At 36.6% G+C, this 21,163-nt stretch overlaps 4 protein-coding genes across 8 annotated transcripts; 2 read left to right on the forward strand and 2 right to left on the reverse strand.

The window, feature by feature from the left end:
• Positions 1-1,425: 1,425 nt before the first annotated feature.
• Positions 1,426-4,457, reverse strand: LOC137721969 (uncharacterized). Of its 5 annotated transcripts, none has more exons than XM_088693576.1 (7): positions 4,087-4,457; positions 3,845-3,979; positions 3,390-3,500; positions 3,144-3,297; positions 2,981-3,049; positions 2,308-2,865; positions 1,426-2,195 (listed from the first exon to the last, which is right to left on the reverse strand). In XM_088693576.1, the coding sequence occupies exons 3-6, from the start codon at positions 3,493-3,495 to the stop codon at positions 2,838-2,840; spliced, it is 357 nt and encodes a 118-aa protein (XP_088549702.1). In that variant the 5' UTR covers positions 3,496-3,500; positions 3,845-3,979; positions 4,087-4,457; the 3' UTR covers positions 1,426-2,195; positions 2,308-2,837. The 5 variants fall into 5 exon arrangements, with proteins under 5 accessions (XP_088549702.1, XP_088549704.1, XP_088549703.1 ...); XM_088693578.1 differs by having other exon boundaries at positions 2,308-2,436; positions 2,797-2,865; positions 3,390-3,979; XM_088693577.1 differs by having other exon boundaries at positions 2,308-2,711; positions 2,797-2,865; positions 3,390-3,979.
• A 1,029-nt stretch (positions 4,458-5,486) lies between these two features.
• Positions 5,487-8,595, reverse strand: LOC137726886 (uncharacterized). The gene is made up of 2 exons (XM_068465838.2): positions 8,301-8,595; positions 5,487-7,361 (listed from the first exon to the last, which is right to left on the reverse strand). The coding sequence occupies exons 1-2, from the start codon at positions 8,547-8,549 to the stop codon at positions 5,817-5,819; spliced, it is 1,794 nt and encodes a 597-aa protein (XP_068321939.2). The 5' UTR covers positions 8,550-8,595; the 3' UTR covers positions 5,487-5,816.
• A 4,818-nt stretch (positions 8,596-13,413) lies between these two features.
• Positions 13,414-13,824, forward strand: LOC137727143 (uncharacterized). The gene has a single exon (XM_068466082.2). The coding sequence runs from the start codon at positions 13,414-13,416 to the stop codon at positions 13,822-13,824; it is 411 nt and encodes a 136-aa protein (XP_068322183.2).
• Positions 13,825-16,799: 2,975 nt separating this feature from the next.
• On the forward strand, positions 16,800-20,988 carry LOC137726326 (putative GPI-anchored protein At1g61900). The gene is made up of 8 exons (XM_068465239.2): positions 16,800-17,165; positions 17,869-18,048; positions 18,140-18,748; positions 19,344-19,589; positions 19,714-19,725; positions 19,955-20,092; positions 20,248-20,292; positions 20,561-20,988. The coding sequence occupies exons 1-8, from the start codon at positions 17,120-17,122 to the stop codon at positions 20,629-20,631; spliced, it is 1,347 nt and encodes a 448-aa protein (XP_068321340.2). The 5' UTR covers positions 16,800-17,119; the 3' UTR covers positions 20,632-20,988.
• Positions 20,989-21,163: the final 175 nt, after the last annotated feature.

A 21,163-nucleotide genomic window follows, 5' to 3' on the forward strand; every position in this document is an offset into this window, starting at 1 on the left:
ACTGGGTTGTAAGATTTTTTAATCAAGGTTTTGTAATTAGTTTAGTAACAAAATCACGACTTAATTATTAGCAAATGAAAACACATGAAGATGAGTGCGGTTGAGATTAATATAGGTATTAGGTACGAGTTCGATTCATGTCTTGCATGTAACCCAAAAAACCAGGGAAAGTGAGCGAATCGAAGTAGTAGGAAGATTATTGCAAAGACAATTATTGAGGCAAAGTTTGGAAGACAATCCATCAAATTTTTTCTCGGATAAATCTTTCTCTTAATGGATCTCTTCTTGTTCCTAAATCTTCTATCTCTGTCACAACGTTTTCAACCTGCAGAGATAGAAGGAAATATAGGTCACACTCAACCATTTTTCAAGAGGAAGTTTACCACAAAAATTCAATGCTGATAAAATATTATTGTGAACATTATTATTGTTGATTGGCAGCAAGCTCAGGTGGTAGGCTGTTTTTATCCTTCGTATGCATCAAACGATAAGAGAGGACCCATCATTTTCTGTTGTTTGAGTTGTTACAATCATGCGTGTTGATGTTCGGGTCAGCCATGTGAGTAGATTTAATTTGAGAAATAAATTACGTACACCATTTTTTTGTTTTGCACACCAAGTTCTATATAATTATTTATGCTATCGATTTTCTTTTGATTTATTTGATCAAAGACCAAAAATAAATAAATGTGCATGTAGAAAAAATAGTCTGCGAAAAATCATTTTCCTTCTAGTTTTTCCACGTGATCAATATCAATGATTTCAAAGTGAATACTTTTGTATATTTGGTGTATGCAGTTTGCCAGTTTTGTAACGACAGTTGAAAGAAAGTATACCTACACTTTGATGAAGTTATTAGTGGTGAACATGGTTGATCGATCGTCCCACTTGCATGACACAATCGATGCCAAAGACTTGTGGTTGTGACAATGCTGGCCAGTCAATTTCTTGATCATCATCAACTGGTGGGAATTGTTTGTACAATTATGAACTGCAGGACCACAGGTCTTGTTCGTCCAAAACGAATGATTGATCGAACGTTCGCGGGCATCGATCATAGTCTTCTTTCGATCCAGAAGTGTCAAACATCAGAGGACGAACCAAACCTGCCTTGCTCATGTTGTTTATGATCATCATCTTTAATTCTTAATCTGTGTTTTTAGCAAGTTGTTTGACCTTAATTTTATATTAGCAGGCTGATTACATTTGTCAGGGCTTATTCTCTTAATTTAGTAACATTTTCCTATTTAGAAAGTGGTTTACAAAATGATAAACAAGCGAGAGGAAGTTGAAGGATTTGGCGAGTCGAAACAACTCACCCAGGTTTGGCTATTGGTGTTACATACTCTCTAATACACCTTAGGTATTTAGAAAGAGCCAAGACCCTGTAATTTAGTCATCAACTACATTGAAGAATCTTAAAAGTAAAGAAAAGTAGAAAGTGCATTTCATCTTTATGTAACGACTCACCATCGTCAATATAAACCCTACTGTTTCAACATATGAAATCGATTTATAACCAACATATTTTTAGTCTAGAAGCATAAAGCTACGTAAAACCAAATTGAACAATGGAATATACAGTCTGAAAAAATTTTCTCGAGACAAGAAAAACAACTGAGGGACGACAAGCTGCGATCCCAGCTCGAAGAATTGATGCGTAAACAGATTGATTTTGTGGCAAGGCCAGCGGGAATGCAGTCCTCCCCTATAGATATAGCAGATAGCATCTGGGCAACCTTTTAAAAAGTGCTTCGTGGCTGCCCTTCTTTAATAGGACATGTTTAAATGAGCATTCAACAAGCATCTGCAACGGCTAATGCAACATGATGACTGACTGACTGAGAGAAATGAGGTTTTTATATGAAATTACATCCCGCCAGCGTCTGGAAGAACGGTTTGGAAAGCTAAATTAGAAAGAAAACAAATCCAGAATTAGACATAAACCAACTGCCAAAAACAAATAATCAAACATTTCCAACTCCAAACATTAAAGTCGAATGCAGTGCCATTGATCTCAAAGACCAGTTTTAAGGCTTAAAAATATCTTAAAAATATCTAAGCAGCTCAGATCAGATCACCGACCCAGAGCTCTTCAGTGGGTCCAGCCTCCTTTCTCTTTCCACTGTAGGTGATGTGAACAAACCCGTCTTCGTCCCTGTTTTTCTCATCAACTGCAGACATCAAGGTAGTATCTGTGTAACAACATTCAACAGTTAGAGTTATTTACATCCGCACCTAACTTGGGAAAAAGACGGATGTTATTACTGCCGGACTAAAACAAAAATGTGTTGCAGCTATGCTCACCAATGGGAGGCTCGGTGTACTTGAAGTAGACGAACATAGGCTTTTTCCATAGAGATTCATACCCAATCCTTAACCGATATTCTAAAATCAACAAATTCTCTCAGCCGCATATCACGATGGACATTGTATCTGCAGTAAAAAACGAAGGCCAGGCGACAAAACCAAGTGAGACCACCTTCATCCTAGACAAGCTATACATCTTACTTATTTCTCTTCCCTATTTTTTTCTTAAGGAAAATTCGTAACACATGATATACAAAAGCATACGTCCCTAAATAAGGGGGTCAAATCCTATTCCATTCTTGCAATACAAATCAAGATACCCAAAGCGTAATCGAATCGGAAGCTAACTTCTTCATGCCAATGCCAGGAATGTCACTACTTGCATCCTTCTCCACGCTCACCTCACGGAAGCTCAAAATAGATCACGGTATTGCCTCCACCAAACATAGGAGGAAATATGCAAATTTAATGCAGTGAAACACTTACTGGTATATGGTCAGGTTGCTTCTCCCTCAATTTCCAAGCATCTAAACTACGTCTAGGTGGTCTGTCCGCCTACAAACAACCACTGAGCATAAATCAAACGCATAGATGAAAAACAGCAATGCTATTTTACTGTAGCAGTACAAATCAAGATAAATAAAGCACAATGGAATGGGAAACTAATTACCTGTATTGATCATGGTTCCAGGAGTCTAACAGACCAATGGGAATTGAAAGCTGAATCATTCCGATTTTCCTACAAGCACAAATGGAGGGGGACGATTTATTTTTTTTTTTGTCCGTTGCAGCAACAAATTAAGATAACTAAATCAAGGTAATCGACAACTAACTTCCTCCTCTTGAATCTGCAAGGACTTTTGTGCCTTGCGGCAGCTTTCTTCGCTGGAATTGGTACTCCTTCCTCTTCATTAGTGTATATCAAGTGAAGAAATCCATCTTCAACCTTATTTTCCTCATCCTCGTCAATTGCAGACATCAAGGTCTCTGTAACAATGCAAGAATTAGAGTTATTACAACCACAACTAATTTGGGAAAAAGATATTTTGTTGAAAAAAAAGAAATGCAGCTTTGCTCACCATTGGGAGGTTTAGAGGTGTTCTTGGAAGACATAAAGACAGGATCGGTGATTCCTATAACGTCGAGACCAAGCTGAATAAGCTTGACAAATGCTCCATGAGGCATGGTATCTGCATTCAAAAGCAAAGGATAGGCGATAAAACCATTTGAGAACCCCTTCACTTGAGAGAAAGCTATGGACACAAATGAGTTCGCCTTTGCAGTAATAAGTTTGTTTTCCCTTCTGTATGCTAATCTTATGTAACAATATGGAGCGTGAAAATTAGTAGCTATTGTCGCAATATGCTTGGATAAATCCTATGCCATGAAGGGGACAAGTCCTATTCCGTTGTAGCAATACACAACCAAGAAAATAAGGGAACTAACTACTTTTCTCTAAAGCCAGGAACGTCTCTCCTTGCATCCGTCTCCACACTCACCTGCATTGAGGCTCAAATTGGAATATGGTAATTACCTCCACCAGACTGAATACATAGGAGGGGATAAACATGTTTGATGCAGGAGAACTCTAACTGGAATAAGATGTGGATGCGCCTGCCTCAATTTCCAAGCGTTTAAAGTACGCGGTTTGCGTTCCTCCACAAACTGCCTGAGCAAGTAGCAAAGGCATAGATGAAAACAAAACAAAAAAATCTTTATCCCACTGAGGCATTACAAACCAAGATAATAAAATCACGAGGGGAATTGGAAACTAACCTTGTCAACCGGAATAATTTGCCCCTATCAGAATTGTCGTCAACCGCGGCCTTCAACGCCCCCTTGTACGAACTATTATTCCAAGGGTCTAACACCTCAATGGACCATGTCTGCAAACCAGGATCAGGATACTCAATCTTCCAATGGACTACTCCTGTCATGTCTGCAAATTTTCAAACAATGAAGCAACGCGACATAAGTGTATATATATATATATATATATATACACTATTTATGGCAAGAAAAGCGTCGTTCTAGGGCAAAAAAGTAACACAGATCAAGAGCAAAAGAGTCGAAAATTATGGTTCTGGTGACTGAAGAAGTTGCAATCAATCTTCCGTATTTATATTCCTGGTCCGAACCACCAAATATTAAAAACAGACCAAAATATATAAGCATACACCCATGCTCTTTAGGGTTCTAAGTTTAAATACGACGCTTTTTTTTCTTTTTTTAATTTTTTTATTCTTTAATTTTTTTATTTAAACAAACGGTAGGCTTAGCCTCATAATGGGCTAGCAATAATTTGGTTCAAATTCGCCTTTGGCGAGAATCAAACCTAAGATCTCTCACTTACAAGTGAAGAGGAATACCACTAAACCATAGTACTAAGTGGCAGTTTAAATATGATGCTTATCTTCACTTGTAAGTGAGAGGCTTTAGGTTTGATTTTTTCCAAAGGTAAATTTAAACCACATTATTATGGTCACTCCCCGACCCTCTTAGTGTAGATAGTATCTTTATTCAAAAAAAAAAAAAAAGGGTTCCTAATTATATGTCAATTTTTATGGGAATTGTTATTAGCACTCCAAAATTTTTATTCTACACTCCTAACTTTCTATATTTTTGAAGTGTCAATAACACTTCACATTTTTATTCATAAACAATAATGTTTAAGTTATCAGTGACCCATTAAGCAGATGCACTTATTACTACTCAGCCCACTTCTATTGGGCTTTACTATTGTAATAAATTCGGCCCACTTTATTTTCAATGTAACCGTTTGACTTGTTTTTCTTTATACAAGGACTTAAACCTTGGATATAGAGGTGAATGTTCCTTTTTTTTAAAGCAAAAAAGGTTAATGTTCTTTTACCAACATGGTGCTACACGCTCCGTGAGTGACACGAACAAGTGACAATTCGAGTCGTTAGAGGGAAGAAGGATGGGCGAATGGGAATTGGCACTCAACAATGTGGTTCTTTGGTTGAGATTGTAATTCAAAGACTATAAACTAGCTTTGTTTCAATTGATCTTCAAAAAGGTGTAATAAATGGTCCAAATCTCAAGTGGCCTTGACGGTTGGTTTGTGGGTGGGTATGTATGAAAAAAAGAAAGTTGTTACAGTCTTGAGACATTCGTCTAAAGACTCTAAACTACGGAGAAGAAGATTTGAACTATTTAGACAATATAAATGATTGATGAGCTTGAATGCATTCTTCTCTTGCATTTTTGGCAAAAATAACATACATTCATTGTGATGAAAGGAAAACAAGTTGTGTACTGTTCTAGAAGCTACATACTTTCATTAGTATTTCGATCTATGGGTTCCAAAAACAGGTATTTTGGCTGCTTAAAGTTTAGAGATTCCCCCAACACTCACTCTGCTACCCAAAAGATATATGGCATGGCAGATGATGTGCAGTACCTTAAAGTGGAGGAATATGCAGTGCATCAGCCACATAGTTCGAATGGAACTTGAACAAAATTTCGAGCACCGAACACCGAATTCACTTAATCTTCTGTTTAAGAACATGGCGCAACTGAGATATCTGGCTTTCTATTTTTGCTTCCAAAAGCTTGGCCTTTGAACAATTCCTTTGGACGGTTCGCGGCCATTCAATGGACCCTCTCATTCCTCGAGTTATGTGTGGATTCGCTATGTCTGTTGGGATCCATTGTTCAATTCGTTGTTGAAACAAACCTCGATATGCCTTTGTTCCCTGACGTGAAGTAATCCCATTCGAAAGCCTCCTTTCACCCTCATCCAAAACTATCTTATGAAACTCACCATTGCTTGGACATGATATCTTAGATGTAGGAGATGCCTTTTTCTTTGATTGCTTCTCCGATGGTGAGCACACCTCACTGATTTCCCTATCTGGAGAATATTGACCAACATTGGTGTTATGTTCACTTCTCCTCGATACATTTTTGGCCTGGCCAACTTTGTTAACGGTGGTATTGCGTGCTACCAATGAATCACAACAACCCTCATGATGGTCCTCGGCATGACTCATGTTATCCAAACCCGCATCTCCATAACAACTATCATAATCACTAAAGCAATTCAACTGCATTGGAAAATAAGTTTTGTTGAACCCATTATCCTCCGGATTCATGGGATGGACTGTGGAATTATGGCTAGATGGACTGCGACAAACGCATGGTTCAATCTCCCTATCATTTCCTTCAAATTGTTGGAGATCTTTGCAATGCGAGTATATTTCATCTGAGTTTGGAGGAAGGTAAGAAAATTCCTCAGTGTCATTAACATTCAATGACTTAACTTCCTGTAGGATCAACTCAGCTTTTCTCAACTCCGCCATATCCAGGGTTCCAAACTTTGACCTTAAGAAAGTTTCGACATCTGTTATCAGCTTGTTCAGCTGACAATATTTATCTTCAAGAGCTAGTTTTGCATCGATCAGCTTCATCTGGACCCGCTCTTCACGCCAAACCGCTGCTAGATGAAACATTTTCCTCTCTTCCTCCGCTTCTTCAAGAATTCTAATCGATTCTCTCTTCAATGCCTCGGCTTCGGCCTTGTCTTCTCCAATTTGTGCAGCTAGTTCACCAGAAACTTCTTCCATGAATTTTCTGTTTTTCTTCTCTTCCTCGTATTTTTTCATTAACTGCTCTGCAGACACTTTGACACCAGCTAACTGATCTACCAGATTGGTGTTAACATTTTCCATCTGCTGACGATGTTTCCTTTCCCTTCCTAATTCTTCCTTCAGGTCTTTAATAGCATGATTGTTCCAGTGAGCTCTGGTTTGCCAAGAGATTCTTTCCTCTTCAAGCTTCCTCAAAAAGTGTTTGACCTTCATCTTAAAGGACTGTCGCTTAGCTTGAAGCTCACGAATGCATAATCTAGCCTCTGCTAGTTCTGCATTCAAAGTCGGTGCCATAGAACGAGTAGTAACTTGACAATCTTCGAGAAGTTTCATATGGCTGTAAAACTGATAGATGTCATCAGATTCTCCTGAGCAGCCATGATCCCACTTTGTTGCCTTCTCCGATGCACATTTGGTATATGCCAAAGACGATGCAACCTAGAAAATCAAAAGAAAATGATACATAACTGTTAGAAGCTTAAATTTGAGGCATTGAATTTTGAAATAATTTTTATATCTTGGTAAGTTCTAGCTTAAATTTGAAGGGTATATTCAAATATTTAGCTTTTGCATAATTCAGACGAGTAGCGTAAAGTTGAGAAAAGATCAATCCTTACCCTATGAATTCAGTCTAGTACGAAGGACTATAATCAATTCAAGGCATAAACCATTGAGTGAGAAGGGACAGATAACATTTGATACATAACTTGGTTTTTTGAACCTAATTGAGAGCTTTGTAGTTCATGCTTCGTTTCGGCACCGTGATTTTTTGTATTTTCATGACATGGTAACAAGAACTCATGAGTCCAACTTCAAAGATCAATTCTTTAACCTATAATTTCAAAACATTATTGAATTTCTTCAAAGTGTAACCCTTAGCTAAAAAAAAAAAAAAGGATTTAAGTGTAGTCATTTTCTTAAGTACCTAAAAACAAAAGAATGCCTAACCTAAAAATATAAACGGAAACAATCTCTAGCTAGGACTAATGCTCCACATTGTTTATATACCTTGAGCAAGGACTTACGGGTTTTTATTTTGATATAACGATATTCTACTGAGTATTTAGGTTAAATCACGCAATACACTAAACATTAGTTATCGAACTCATAGTACAAGTAAAAACACAGACTTTTTCACTAACAAGTGGTGAGAAATAAAACTAGCCTTTAGTTAATCATAGCATTAAGGGATTTTTAATTCATTGATCTAAGTCTAAACATCAGCCAAAGTTCAGAAAACAATGCTACGTACAATTAATAACCATTTCATATACAACTCTACATTACAAAATACATATAACAGTCACCACACTACCAAATACTCAAAAAATAATTTTTTGACAAAACAAAAAAGACAAGAAAATAAATCAGAATCACCTGAGGCTGAGGAGGAGAAGGATCAGAAGGGCAAGAATTGAATTTGATCTTCTGATCCCATGAGATTTCGCTAAAGCGTAATTGCCACAGCCCCGCGGCGAGCTTCCGAGCCGAGGCCCGGACGACGCCAGTGGTTTTTTCGTTGTCAAAATTCCAGTGAATAAATGGACTCTGCGGAGGTTCGTAATTCCGGTGCCGGTAAGTCAGAGCTTTCCGGCCACGGCGATGGGCACCGCCTGACTGGTTCATTCGGTGCTCATATATAATAATGCCCGAGTGTTTTGTTGTTTCTTGTACTTTTTGTAGTGGAGTGGTCTAATGCTTTTTTATACTGATGTTCATGATTGATGTCTGCGTGTCTGTGTTTACTGTTGTTTACCAATTAAACAAAAATAAAAGTAAATATGTCAAATTTCCCAAGTGTACATTTAATTTTGGGATGTGATATCCACATAGTTCATTTTATTTCTCATACATTTTTTTTAATTTTTGACCGTCGGATTGGATGAATTGAAGAATATCAACGGACAAAAATGATCAAAAGGTGTGTCAGAAGTAAAATGAAGTGTGTGGATAACACATCTCTTAACATTTATCTTCGTGCTGTTGCGTTACAAATTTAAACTCTTTCTTATTTTCTGTCTTCTTTTAATTTAAATGATAAAGCTAATAATACATCACCAATAATTTTGGTCCATTTGGAGTAACATCACATTTTGTATTATTATTAATTTTATTTTCATTGTATTGTGTTTGTTTGTTTTTGTTAATACACTTACAAGTGTGACATTAATATTTCTCATTTCTCATTGTATTGTATTCTGTTTGTTTGTATTTATGGCTTATAACACATCGTTACTATTTCTTATTTCACAGTCCAAGCAAAATTTTACTTTAAAGAAGCAATTCAAACTTAAATTCATAGGAGAAAGTCTCTCGACTTCGACTAAAGCCTGTCGACTCTCAGAAGCCTAAGTTTAATTAGTTTTGTACCAAAGAAATACCAAGCAATTCCAATCAATAAGAATGTCATTTCCTTGTTGGGTCTGAGAATTTAACTGGTATTGGGTCAAAACACATGAAAGAAATTTCATTCTAACATTAACATTTTAGCCGCAGTATTTCAGTACGATGAAAAGGGATATGAACATGGGACTTTTCTTAATAGTTAACGTTTGAACATGTTTAGTCCAATGTTTAAGCTTTTAGAATTCAAACCAGTGAAGGAGGGTCTATGGCTTCGAGGGAGATAATTCAAAATCTTCAAATAAAAAAAGGCAGATAACAGCGAGCTCATAGTGAGTACTAATTATTAACTATGTATATGGATTGTTTGAAAGCAACAGGTAGACCATAATCTCCTGCATGCATCTTTGCAGAAAATGCATGTCTGCAGCAAATCTTGAGATACATTTATATGTGAGATTTAATTATTCATCATCCGAGACAAAAGAATAAATGTGAGCGTAACCCAAAAAACAATATAACTATGTGCTGCATGCAGCACCTGCAGCACCAGCGATGGAAATTTAAATGCATTTCCCTAATTAAAGTTGTTAACTATTTATAGAGAGAGACAAAGAAGAAGAACAAGAAGAAGGGTTTTAATTAGGGTTTAATAACCTTAAAAAAAACCCTAATGCAAGGATTAGGTTAAGGGATTATCGTTGTTAGACTACTAATGCAAGGTTTTGTTAGATCGAATAAACCCTAATAAAATCAAATATTAGGGTTTTGGTCATCTCTTGCCAGCTTCATATAGCTTTAAAAGAGCATTTACTTCCCATCATCCTGTCTTCATGGATTAGAAGCTCCCGGAAGTTTAGAATTAAGGTGATATATATAACCGGAAATACTGCTTGCAGTCCATGAAAAAAAACAATTTCATTTAATTATGTGTTGATAGACAAATACAGTTTGCCGTTGCGCATGCTGATGATAATAGTATATGTGAATACCAAATATATATTCAACTTTAATGTGAAATCACCTAATAAGAGTGCTGCCATTACTATTAATCATCAAAACATAAAAAAGGTGGTTATCAATCTTTGCTTTAAACTTTAGAGTACTGTTAGGTAATTTACATGGGTAGCTGAGGCTACTAATTTCATGTACATATTGTAAGATTTTCTTATTAAGGTGAGTTATAATAAAACCATGATTTTGTATATGTTGTGACAACCAATTGGACTTATACAATATTAGACTGATAAAGTGTTTTAATTGGAATAAAACACAAGGGAGGGAGACAATAACACTTGAATATTAGAGGGAGAGTTGGTTACAAACGCTCAAGAGAGTTGGTTACAAACCCTCTAATATTCAACATTAGTACTACTTGCCTAGCTACATATCTACTGGAAGGCTTCTAATAATTAAAAACTACTTATATATAATTAGCTTTTGTTTATTGATATCTATTCATTTTGATCCACCTTATTGTATTGAATCTTGAGTCTCTGCATTTAGAAGTTGTGCATTTATTCGCATTACAAGAATCTTAACCATACAAGCAATCCAATGACTTGTGGCTTTCTTTAAGTCATTAGATTGATAAGATGGTTAAGATTCTATAAAATACGGGTAAACACACAATTTTTAAATGCAGAAACTCGAGATCCTCAAGTAAATTCACAACATCTAAATGCAGAGAGTCAGAATGGTATTGTTATACAACTGCATGCATGCACCCATTTTAATGAGAGTTGGCTGCCGCTGCATATTTTGGTTGTTGTCGGCACATATATAAATTAACTTTCTAGCTTTCAGCTTCAGCATTAAAACCTTTAATTGTTTCCCATTCTGTCTGAGATCATAAATACTGGAAAAAGTTCAATCTTCATCGAGATGATCATATAAATAAATTTGAATTCACTGAAAGTACGACAACTCGATGGCTAACTGGCGCCTTCTTATTGGTCCAAATTGTAATGTACTATCCTTCCTTTGAATTGCCCTGCGTAGGTTCAACTACCAACCACAAGACCAACAAGCGGTTGGAGGGAAAATTAACTACTACATAATCTCCTATAAACACATGGCGAGCAGGAAAAGGAAAGAAAAATCGGTGTAGGTGGTTTGATTAAGACTTGAGCGCAAAGATAAGTAGAGCAAGAAATTACATGACATCTTGACCAAAACAACACCGAAAATTGACGGACAAGCTAGCAAAGGATAATATGTTAGTAGATATAGTGTATAGTTAATGACCCGTAACAATTCTATGAGTCACGAGTCTCGTGACTTAATTAACATTATACAAACACTGCCATGTAAAGAAAGATAGGAGGGCAGTATTGGAACAAAAGTTGGATTCCAGGTGACCACGACTAACCGGGATTCAAATACAACCATAATATAAATAATCTTACTCCGTCAATTTCAGAAGTTTGATTCCTGAATTGGGGTGAGTCCTACTTTTGTATTGATTCTTATCCAACTAAACGCTTGAATTCATCAAACGGCGTGCTATTCCATTTTCACCCGTTCCGTTCCTCCCTAGCAAAAACACCATAAGTAGAACAAGGTACCAAGCATTGAAGGGTAGAGATCTGAAGATATATGGTTAAACTGGTTAAGTGAGAAAAATGTGAAGTTCTGTTAGCTTAGCATATTGTTAAGAAGAAGAAAATATGAAGATATATATGATATAATTGGTGAAGATGTTGTTCCAAATATACAAATTGGTGAAGATGTCCAATTGAACCAACTAAATAGAATTGGTGAATTTGGACCAAAATATAGAATTGGTGAAGATGTTGTTCCAAATATACAAATTGATTACTTTAATAAAATTCCGAAGTCAAAGAATTCTATGTCCACACTTCATGTCCTATCCCAGGTATGCCATTTCAAAGTCCAATTCACGCTCCAAAGTTGAAAATCTCAGTAGCTTGCAGAAGACATCAAGTATATATGATATAATAATATTTTCCTTCCGAACTGCTGCAGGGTTTGACCATTCCAGTTAATCTAGAAATATTTCTCATTTCGTAGAAGCCATGCAAACTACGATCCAGCCAGCTCTCAGAAAGGGATAAAAAATGGGAATAATTTTTGCCACTTCTAAAATTTTGTTTTGCATCCTAAACTTTATATAATTATAAAGAAAAAAAAATTTGAGGATTGTAAAATGAGATTTTTGAAGTACTAATAATAATTTTCTAAAATATATATTATTTTCTTTCTTTTTACACGCTTTTTTTTAATTATATTTATTGTTTTGTTTAATTTTTTTTTCAATCTGATAGCAAGAACAAAGAGGAATGGATAAGATGTTAAAATAATGTAAAGAGTGAAATTGATAAAATTAAGGTGCAATATATAATGAAGAGCTAGCATCACAATTTCACTAAAATTTTTGCGATAAAACTCCATACATGTTGTAGATAATATGCAAGTAGAGCCTGAGCGTAATTAATAATGAGTTTTTGGTTTGCGTATGTCTAACATCTTGACAAGTCACACTAGTTGATAGCCAATTTAGAGAGAAATTTTTGTAAGTATTGAGACAAGAAGCCACATGGTACACTATTCACATATAATAATAAAAGTGAACAATCTAAAGTTACTATATTTCACTTTTCGAGTATATACTAGTGAAAAAGAAATCAACATATTTATATATAATTCTAGCTATTAGTATATAGGACTGTGTTCTAGGTAGATTAAAATTACTTCAACTTGTAAATAGAGCTTCTGAATTAAGCCGATCGAGCCGCTGACTTTGTCCTCGTCACTACTCTCCTATCATGTTTACACGGGGTCAGAAAAAGAGACGAACCAACTAAAAATCACCCTTGAATATAATAGTGTTCGTGCATGCAGTTTCCTCGAGGCTGCAAATGTAATATTATAACAATAATATTGTCAAGGTGTCACCTGACCCAATCCCATCCCACCCACCTTTCACAACTCTGCAGCTCAGCTAGGGCTCCTATATATAACACATACTTCCCCCATCGTTAAACTCTCCCTTCTTTCAACTCACTTTCATTTGTATGGTTAGAAATAATACCTATTAGAAGTAAACACAGAGTTACAAGGGCTTATTTCTCAAGAACCCTTAATTCTTAAGCTCCGTCGACATAATAAGCTACGTATAGCAGGAATGGGAAACTGCTTGAGGCGCGATTCCGCGATGGTATGGGCCGGAGACGACAACTGGATTGACGTTTCTCAGCTTCAGCCTGATGATAAAAGTGCACACAACCCAGAAAAGCATAGGCTTCTTGGTGAGATAAGATCATATTCATCATCTGGAGCTCCAACATCTTCATTTTCTACTAGTACTAGTAGTATTGGAGGAGATCAAGTGAAGATCAAGATTAGTAAGAAAGAGCTGGAGGAGTTGGTAAAAGGAGGAGGAAACATGCAGGGTCTTTCGTCTGTGGAACAGCTATTAACTTGGGTCATGATCAACGGCCGTGATGGTCATGATCAGTACTATGATGTTCGTGATGAGATGGACCGTCAACGGCCCTGGAGTCCTGTTCTCCAAAGTATTCCGGAAGTTAATTAATTAATTAGTTCATCGTCAATATCACCACGCAATGGTTTTCATGAGGAATAGCTTTAGACCATAGATTTTAGGCCAGAAATTAAATGTGATGACTCTTTTTTAATTCTTCCTTTCTTATATCTACAGATTCAAATTTGTTTATATGTACAATTTCATTTGTAGTCTATGTACATATACATATACATATATATATATATATATATATATGTGTGTGTGTGTGTGTGAAGATAAATATTTCTTTTATTATTTACCTTTTTTCATTTTTTAAGTTCCTAATGATTTAGAAAGAAAAAAAATCTTCAATAGGACATGATCACGTCATCATTCGAAAGGAAACTCGCACAAGCGAAGGGCTGGGTATGATGCCTAAATGCAGAGAGTCCCGATTGTTTGCGAAAATACCTTACAAATGATGTGATCAAATGACGTGTTAAAGTTTTCCCTTGATTTTGGAGTCTAAAATATAAGGCTAAATAGCCAAAATGATCCCTGAGATTTGCATAACACATCATTTTGGTCTCTAAGATTGAGAATCAATAGAAATGGTCCCTGAGATTGTCCACCATCCATCATTTTGGTCCTTCCGTTAAAAACTCTGTTAAGTGTCCCGGAGCTCTTAGCCGGAAGTTTGGGTAATTTTTAAATCTTCGTAACTCAATCATTTTTTAACCAAATTCGACCTATAATATATCAAAATGAATATAGGAAAGTGTAAAATAAGATTATACCTACTTGGAAGCCCAATAGTTACCATTCTCTTCCTCTCGTCGAGAAGTATGATTTTCATTTTTGAATCACTCGATTTCGTTGAGTATTGAAGAAATTACGAAAGTTTAAAGTTTACCCAGTTTCCGGCGAGTTTTTCAATTTTTCCGCGGACCAGTCAACTTTGAGGCTATTTTCCGGCCATCTCCGGCAACCATTGGGCTGCCAAATAGGTATAATCTTGTTCTGCACTTTCCTATCTTCATTTTGATATATTATGGATCGAATTTGGTTAAGAAATGATTGAGTTATGAAGCTTTGAAAATTGCCCAAACTTCCAGCCAAGAGCTCCGGAACACTTAACGGAGTTTTTAACGGAATGACCAAAACGATGGATGGTGGACAATCTCATGGGCCATTTCTATTGATTATCAATTTCAGGAATCAAAGTAATGTGTTATGTAAATCTCATGGACCATTTTGGCTATTTAGCAAAAATATAATTTTATAACCGTCCAAGTCTAGTATCTTTGTGGGCTTGATCCTAAGTAATCCTTCAGCTGATGTTTGTTTGTTTTTAACAAAGGGACAAATAAAAAATGGACCTTCAAAGCAAAACAAAAAGAGCCCGAACAAGTTTAAGCCCAAAACCAAAAACAAGTTGAAAGAAGTGGGAGATCGGAATTGTGGAGGATGGACGGATAGCAATGGTTAGAAAATGGAGAAGAAGATCGGACATGAGGGCATAGTCTAGTAAGATGAACAGCTATTGGAGTTGAAAAACACAGCTAGAGCCGGCGGCATTAAAAGTTGACGGACAGGGAACCACTCATACATCAGTGAGAAGACTTTGCACGTGGACTTTGGCTAGACTAATTTTCACTTGATGTTTGTTTGGTTGAGCTTATGACACATACAAATTCAGCAAATTTCCCAAATAAAAAAACTAATATGTTTTGATTGGAGGGATATTGGAAACTTTATTCCATGAGCTTCCTATTGTCACTTGGAAGGATATTGTTCAATGGAGTCCTCTTCATAACTAGTGAAAGTTGATGCTTCACCTTTTTTATATATCTCAATCATGTATTGCTTATAGTTGGAGACAAGGTGTGGATTCCCTACTTCCAAGGCATAATCCACATCATTAGGATTCTCCTTCACATCAATCATGCAAATCATTCTCTTTGCTTTTCAAAACAAAACAATAACGGATCATAAGCCATCATAAAAGTTAGAAATGACCCAATATCAAGCTTCAACTTTACTCTAAAAATCCAACTCACTTATTTACCATTTAAAATCAAAATACTAGTTATGCAATATCATGTTTGTATGTTTCAAGAAAAAGAAAATAAGGGGCACAAAGTGACCTCATTAAAATACTTTGTCTGAAATTTCAATCCGATCAAAAGAAAAGTAGTATCGTACAAAGTGAAAAGAGAAATGTGAAGGGTATTCTCTTAAAACTAGGGGTGTGCTATCCACACACCCCATTTTACTTCTCACACACTTTTTGATAATTTTTGTCTGTTGATCTTCGTCAATTCATCCGTTCCGACGATCGATAACTTCATTTTGTCACCTCACAGTTTAACGTCAATTCGCGTGCTAACATTGTAAAATATTGTGCCGAAAAATTAAGATAACAGAGAGTCTATAAAAAATCATACCTTTGAGAATCTCTAAGCACTCCTCAAGTTAAAAAAATTAAAAAATTAAAACGTACAATTTTACTTTTTTCAAGATACGAGAAAATAGTTTAAAAAATCGACGATTAAATTTTACATAAAATTTGACATAAAATCTATACCACACCAACATAATATCTTTAATTAAAAAAATTGTTAAAAAATAGTGTTCCACAACTTCTCAATTTCATTGCCTACACAAATGAGCACCAGAAATTTTGAGAGCAATGGCCGCTTTAATGGAAAGACATAATCTCCAGATCTCTTTTGTTAATATCATCAGATCAAGTGATCTAAATCTTTTAAATTTGATCTAACAACTAAAAATAGAGGCATTCTTTAAAAGTTATAATAATTTTAGCCGTTGAATCAAATTTCAAAGTTCCGAATCAGTTGATTCGGTGACCTTGGCAGAAATGATCTGGAATGATCTCTTTCCTGCTTTAACTATCCCGAACGACCACCACGACGCAAGGAACTTTCACACGTGTCAGGCGTGCGAAATAGCTGGTGTAGAAAGTAGGAGTTGCCGGTTGTGGGGTGGGGAGGGCGAAAAAGGCAATGGATGGCGTTAAATGCACCAGTGCTCTTCTATCCGAGTTTTCTGTTCACTGTGGGGCCTACTCAAGACAGCCATTACTGCTTCTGTGGGCCCCACCCCACTTCCAAGCTCATTCATGGCTCCTCCTCCTCCTCCTCTTCCTCCGCTCCCCTGTCCCCTCCCTCTCTATCTATCTCTCACCTCATCTTCCTCTTCCCACAATGTCTCCTCCTCCATTTCCTCACCTGCAGAACCCTTCTCTGAATTCCAAGTCTGAAGCTTGAAAACGCTGCAGTTCACTCTCTCTCTCTCTCTGGTTTCACTATTTGGGAGCAAGGAAATTGAAGGCAGGAAGGAAATGGTTTTTCTGAGGCTTACTGCCCACATCTTTATCCTGTTCCTAAGTGAGTTTCTAACCTTTTTTTTTTTTTTTTTTTTTTCTTTCTGTTTTACTGGGTTTTGTTTAATTTTGCAAACAAATTGAGTATTGCCTTCCGGGTCATGGTTATAATTGCTTAAGTTGGATTGGTGCAACTGGGTTTCGTGAAAGATTTGTGCTTTTTTATTCGAAAAATATGATCTTTGGTATGATGTGCACCTCAGATTTTGTGAAACATCATTGATCTTGATTTCAGTTTGCAAAGAATATATGATGCATTTGGTTATCGGATTATTGAAGTCATGTTCTTGTTCTTAACTTTGAATCTAGTGCTTATTGTAAGGCATAGCACCGATTCTAGTAACTGTTTAGAGTGAATTATGATATCCCAGGTTATGTTAGGGTTTTGATTGCTGTTTGAGCAAGTATAGGCTTGCCCTTATACAACTTTGTAGGACATACATTAGTGCACAACTGCGGATTTAAGATTTCACCGTCATTGATATTTTGCTACATTATTAGTTCATTGAGACACTACTTGTGTTCATGGAGTCACATGCTTTATAACTAAAATTCATTAGTTGCCTTTGGCGCCGGACTGGTTTGTCTATGGCTTTAGAACTGCTCTAAAATTCATTAGGAAGTTATGCAAACTTTTCTGATTGTGATTTGTGTAGATTTTCGGTTTTATTATTACTTACCAATGCTCTTTGCTTTTCGTTTTATAGGTCTCCATGTATGTTGTTGCAGCACGTTAGATTATCTTAAAGATCCAGTCTTGTCGATTAAGCAAAAAGATTCTATGTTACCAATGATCTCTCCTACAGCGACTCCTCAGCCCTTTCTTCCCCTTCTTGCTCCTTCACCATTGGCACCATATACTAATACCACCGTCCCAAAATTATCAGGTTCCGCCCTCCCTCCTTATTTGCTCCAGTTAAACTAAATTCCCCTTGGCATTCTGTGATTTGGTTCTCAAGTTACATACTTTGCCTGCAGGACTCTGTAGACTAAACTTCAGTGTTGCTGAGAGTTTGATGAGTGTGACCTCAATTGATTGCTGGTCTGTTTTTGCACCATTACTGGCTAATGTAATGTGTTGTCCACAGTTGGAAGCCACTCTCACAATTCTCGTTGGTCAATTCAGTAAAGAGACCAATGTTCTTGCTTTAAATGGAACGACTGCTAAACACTGTCTATCAGATATTGAACAGATTTTGGTGGGCCAGGGTGCAAATGACAGTCTTGCACAAATATGCTCGGTTCATTCATCAAATCTGACTAATGCATCTTGCCCAGTCTTTGATGTTAATGAGTTTGAGGATACAGTTGATACTTCAAAGTTGCTTGCCGCTTGTGAGAAGATTGACCCTGTGAAAGAATGTTGCGCTCAAACTTGTGAGAATGCCATATTAGAGGCTGCTACAAGGATTGCATCGAAAGTTTCTGATCTTTTGAGCACAGATGGTGCTCATGATCTCTTACCTGATCGATTAAGTAAAGTCAATGACTGCAAAAATATTGTCCTCCGGTGGCTGGCAAGTAAACTCAGTCCTTCTCGCGCCAAGGAAGTTCTAAGGGGACTTTCTAATTGCAAGATTAACAAGGGTGAGTTTATAGTAAAACATGGTGCTACATAGGACCTCCATCAAATTCTGTACTTTTCTTTTATCTTTTAGTTCGTATTTTTTCTAAACAGACAAATGGAAAATTATAGTTATTATGTTATCCGGTTAAAGATGGGATATTCATACATTTATCTAGAAGTTTCTTAGAGTTGTCTCCTAAAACTGTATCGATGAACTAGTGCCAGTGGTCAAGGAAATATATTATTACATATATCTTCTTATAGACTGTCTCTTCTATTTTTATGATTTTATCAGTCTCTTTCTTTCTGTATTGGAAGGAATTTTCTTGGCACTTCTATAGGTGGATTGCCTTCTCTATGATATGGATCAGTCATATAAGAGATATCATTGGAGTTCTAGCTGTCTGCCTTCATCATATTCGGGGCTTACTCCCATCTTGTGAAAGTTGATTATTATACATGATTTTTGTGTGTGAGAGAAATAGAAATAGAACGAGAGAAAGAATACTAGTTTATGTTTCTGCTCTGCATCTTGTATTAGTTTGATTCTACTTGGAGATGCCAATCTTCGATTGGAGTATCTGATCGTGTATGTTTGTCTGGTGTTCACTTCAGCTTGCCCCCTGGTTTTCCCTGACATGAAGCATGTTGCAATGGGTTGTGGGAATGGGATAAGAAACCGGACTGCTTGTTGTACTGCCATGGAGAGCTATGTGGCCCATTTGCAAAAGCAGAGTCTCATAACCAACTTGCAAGCTTTGGATTGTGCTGCATCACTGGGAATGAAGTTAAGAAAATCAAATATTATCGAAGATGTGTATAGCCTATGTCGTATAAGCCTCAAGGATTTCTCTCTTCAAGGTTAGTGCTTCCTCTGTTCCTATATTTTCTTTACCAAACGATAAACAGCCTACCATGGTGCTAATACAGATTTTGTGTCCTTTATACATGTCAAAATCATTTGGGGATGGATTGCACAACTCAGTTGGAAATCAAGGTAATAAACTTACTTTCGTTTGTATCACCCATTATAATAGCATACTCAAAGAAAAGAAAAAATTACCATATCCAAAAGAAAAAGTTGCATTTTTGAATTTATTGTCAGAATAACTAATGTTGACTTTGCCAATGATGGTTGAGTTATCAATAATTTCATACCAGTGCTTTTTGCTCGTTTCTTCTTCTAATCTTGTAAACTGGTCTTTCGTTTTGCTTTTGCATCATAGTGTCTGGATGTCTTTTGCCGAGCATGCCTTCCGATGCAACATTTGACAGTTCAGGAGTCAGCTTCCTTTGTGATTTGAATGATAACATTCCAGCTCCATGGCCCACCTCTCAAGGGGCAGCTTCCTCGTGCGGTAGAAGTATGTGCAAGCAAGTTCTTAGCGTTTATTCATTTCAATGGAGTACCCTGCATTTGCATTCCCATTACATATTCAAATCGGCACTACTTTTTCATAAGGCTGTATTTTCCTTTTAGTAGTGCTCTCATGATTTCTGCCTGACTTCCGAATTCCAGATGTCAGGATTCCTGCTCTTCCTGCAGCAGCATCTGCTGAAAGTGGTGAGTAGGTTCATTCGTTAATCTTCATTGGTGATAATTTCATTTATATCAGCAGTCCCCATGTGCAGTATGTAAGGCATGCTAAGTTTGTTTATCCTTATGAAAATTCTTAGGAAACTAGTCGCAGAACTCTTCGAGCATTATGTACATGGAAAACCAGAGTTTCCCTCTAGCCTTGAATTAGGATTGTTTTTTATTGACTTTTTTTTTCTTCCTCCTCTTTGGCCTATGAGTTTAATATTAAAACATATGCTCTCACGGTCTCCAGGTCTGTACCATGATAATGTGATGCTTTCTCTACTCCTTGCTTCCGGGATGGTCCTTATGATGCTTCTGTGAATAAGTTTCCCTTGAGGAAAACGCGCCAGTCCTTCGAAGGAAAATTCATGATTGGTTCGTCGTTTATACTAGTCACCCCAAGCTAATCGATATAAGATTGTCTTGAAAACTGGGGAGAGAAACTATGATTCTACGGCAATCTGACTTCAAGTTTGTGCTTCCAATCCTACTGATTCATGATTCTTGCTTGCTTCTGTGATAAAATTTCTGTAAAAAATAGGAAATCGATGGTTAATTATATTGTCAACTTAGATGGCAGCCGAAGTATAATCCTACTTCTTTTACAAGTGATGGAACAACTCGACCATATATTGTACTCATTTACCAAATTTAATCTAGTTACAAGATTTGCATGTATTTCCTCATGTTGTAGGTTTCCAGTGATACAGTAATTTATTTGTTGCTGTACTTTGAGTAGTATGGACACCGACAGCACAGGTGTTTGCCTTCGTTGATTCTGAACGATTCGGTTCAAATTCGGGTGAGCAAGTATAACTGCATTGGCCAACTGGTATAACTCACGTCTGTCATG

Source organism: Pyrus communis, chromosome 5 (assembly GCF_041283825.1).
Source record: "Pyrus communis isolate YQ-2024b chromosome 5, ASM4128382v1, whole genome shotgun sequence".
In the NCBI taxonomy this organism is placed as follows: domain Eukaryota; kingdom Viridiplantae; phylum Streptophyta; class Magnoliopsida; order Rosales; family Rosaceae; genus Pyrus; species Pyrus communis.

Coding starts and splice junctions, on each gene's coding strand:
- LOC137721969 (XM_088693576.1), bottom strand. CDS start 3,495: ATGCCTCATGGAGCATTTGTCAAGCTTATTCAGCTTGGTCTCGACGTT. Junction 3,298..3,389: donor CACCTCTAAACCTCCCAATG/GTGAGCAAAGCT, acceptor GCATTGTTACAG/AGACCTTGATGTCTGCAATT. Junction 2,866..2,980: donor TGGAACCATGATCAATACAG/GTAATTAGTTTC, acceptor GGTTGTTTGTAG/GCGGACAGACCACCTAGACG.
- LOC137726886 (XM_068465838.2), bottom strand. CDS start 8,549: ATGAACCAGTCAGGCGGTGCCCATCGCCGTGGCCGGAAAGCTCTGACT. Junction 7,362..8,300: donor CTTCTCCTCCTCAGCCTCAG/GTGATTCTGATT, acceptor TTGATTTTCTAG/GTTGCATCGTCTTTGGCATA.
- LOC137727143 (XM_068466082.2), top strand. CDS start 13,414: ATGGGAAACTGCTTGAGGCGCGATTCCGCGATGGTATGGGCCGGAGAC.
- LOC137726326 (XM_068465239.2), top strand. CDS start 17,120: ATGGTTTTTCTGAGGCTTACTGCCCACATCTTTATCCTGTTCCTAA. Junction 18,749..19,343: donor TAATTGCAAGATTAACAAGG/GTGAGTTTATAG, acceptor TGTTCACTTCAG/CTTGCCCCCTGGTTTTCCCT. Junction 20,093..20,247: donor AGCTTCCTCGTGCGGTAGAA/GTATGTGCAAGC, acceptor TCCGAATTCCAG/ATGTCAGGATTCCTGCTCTT.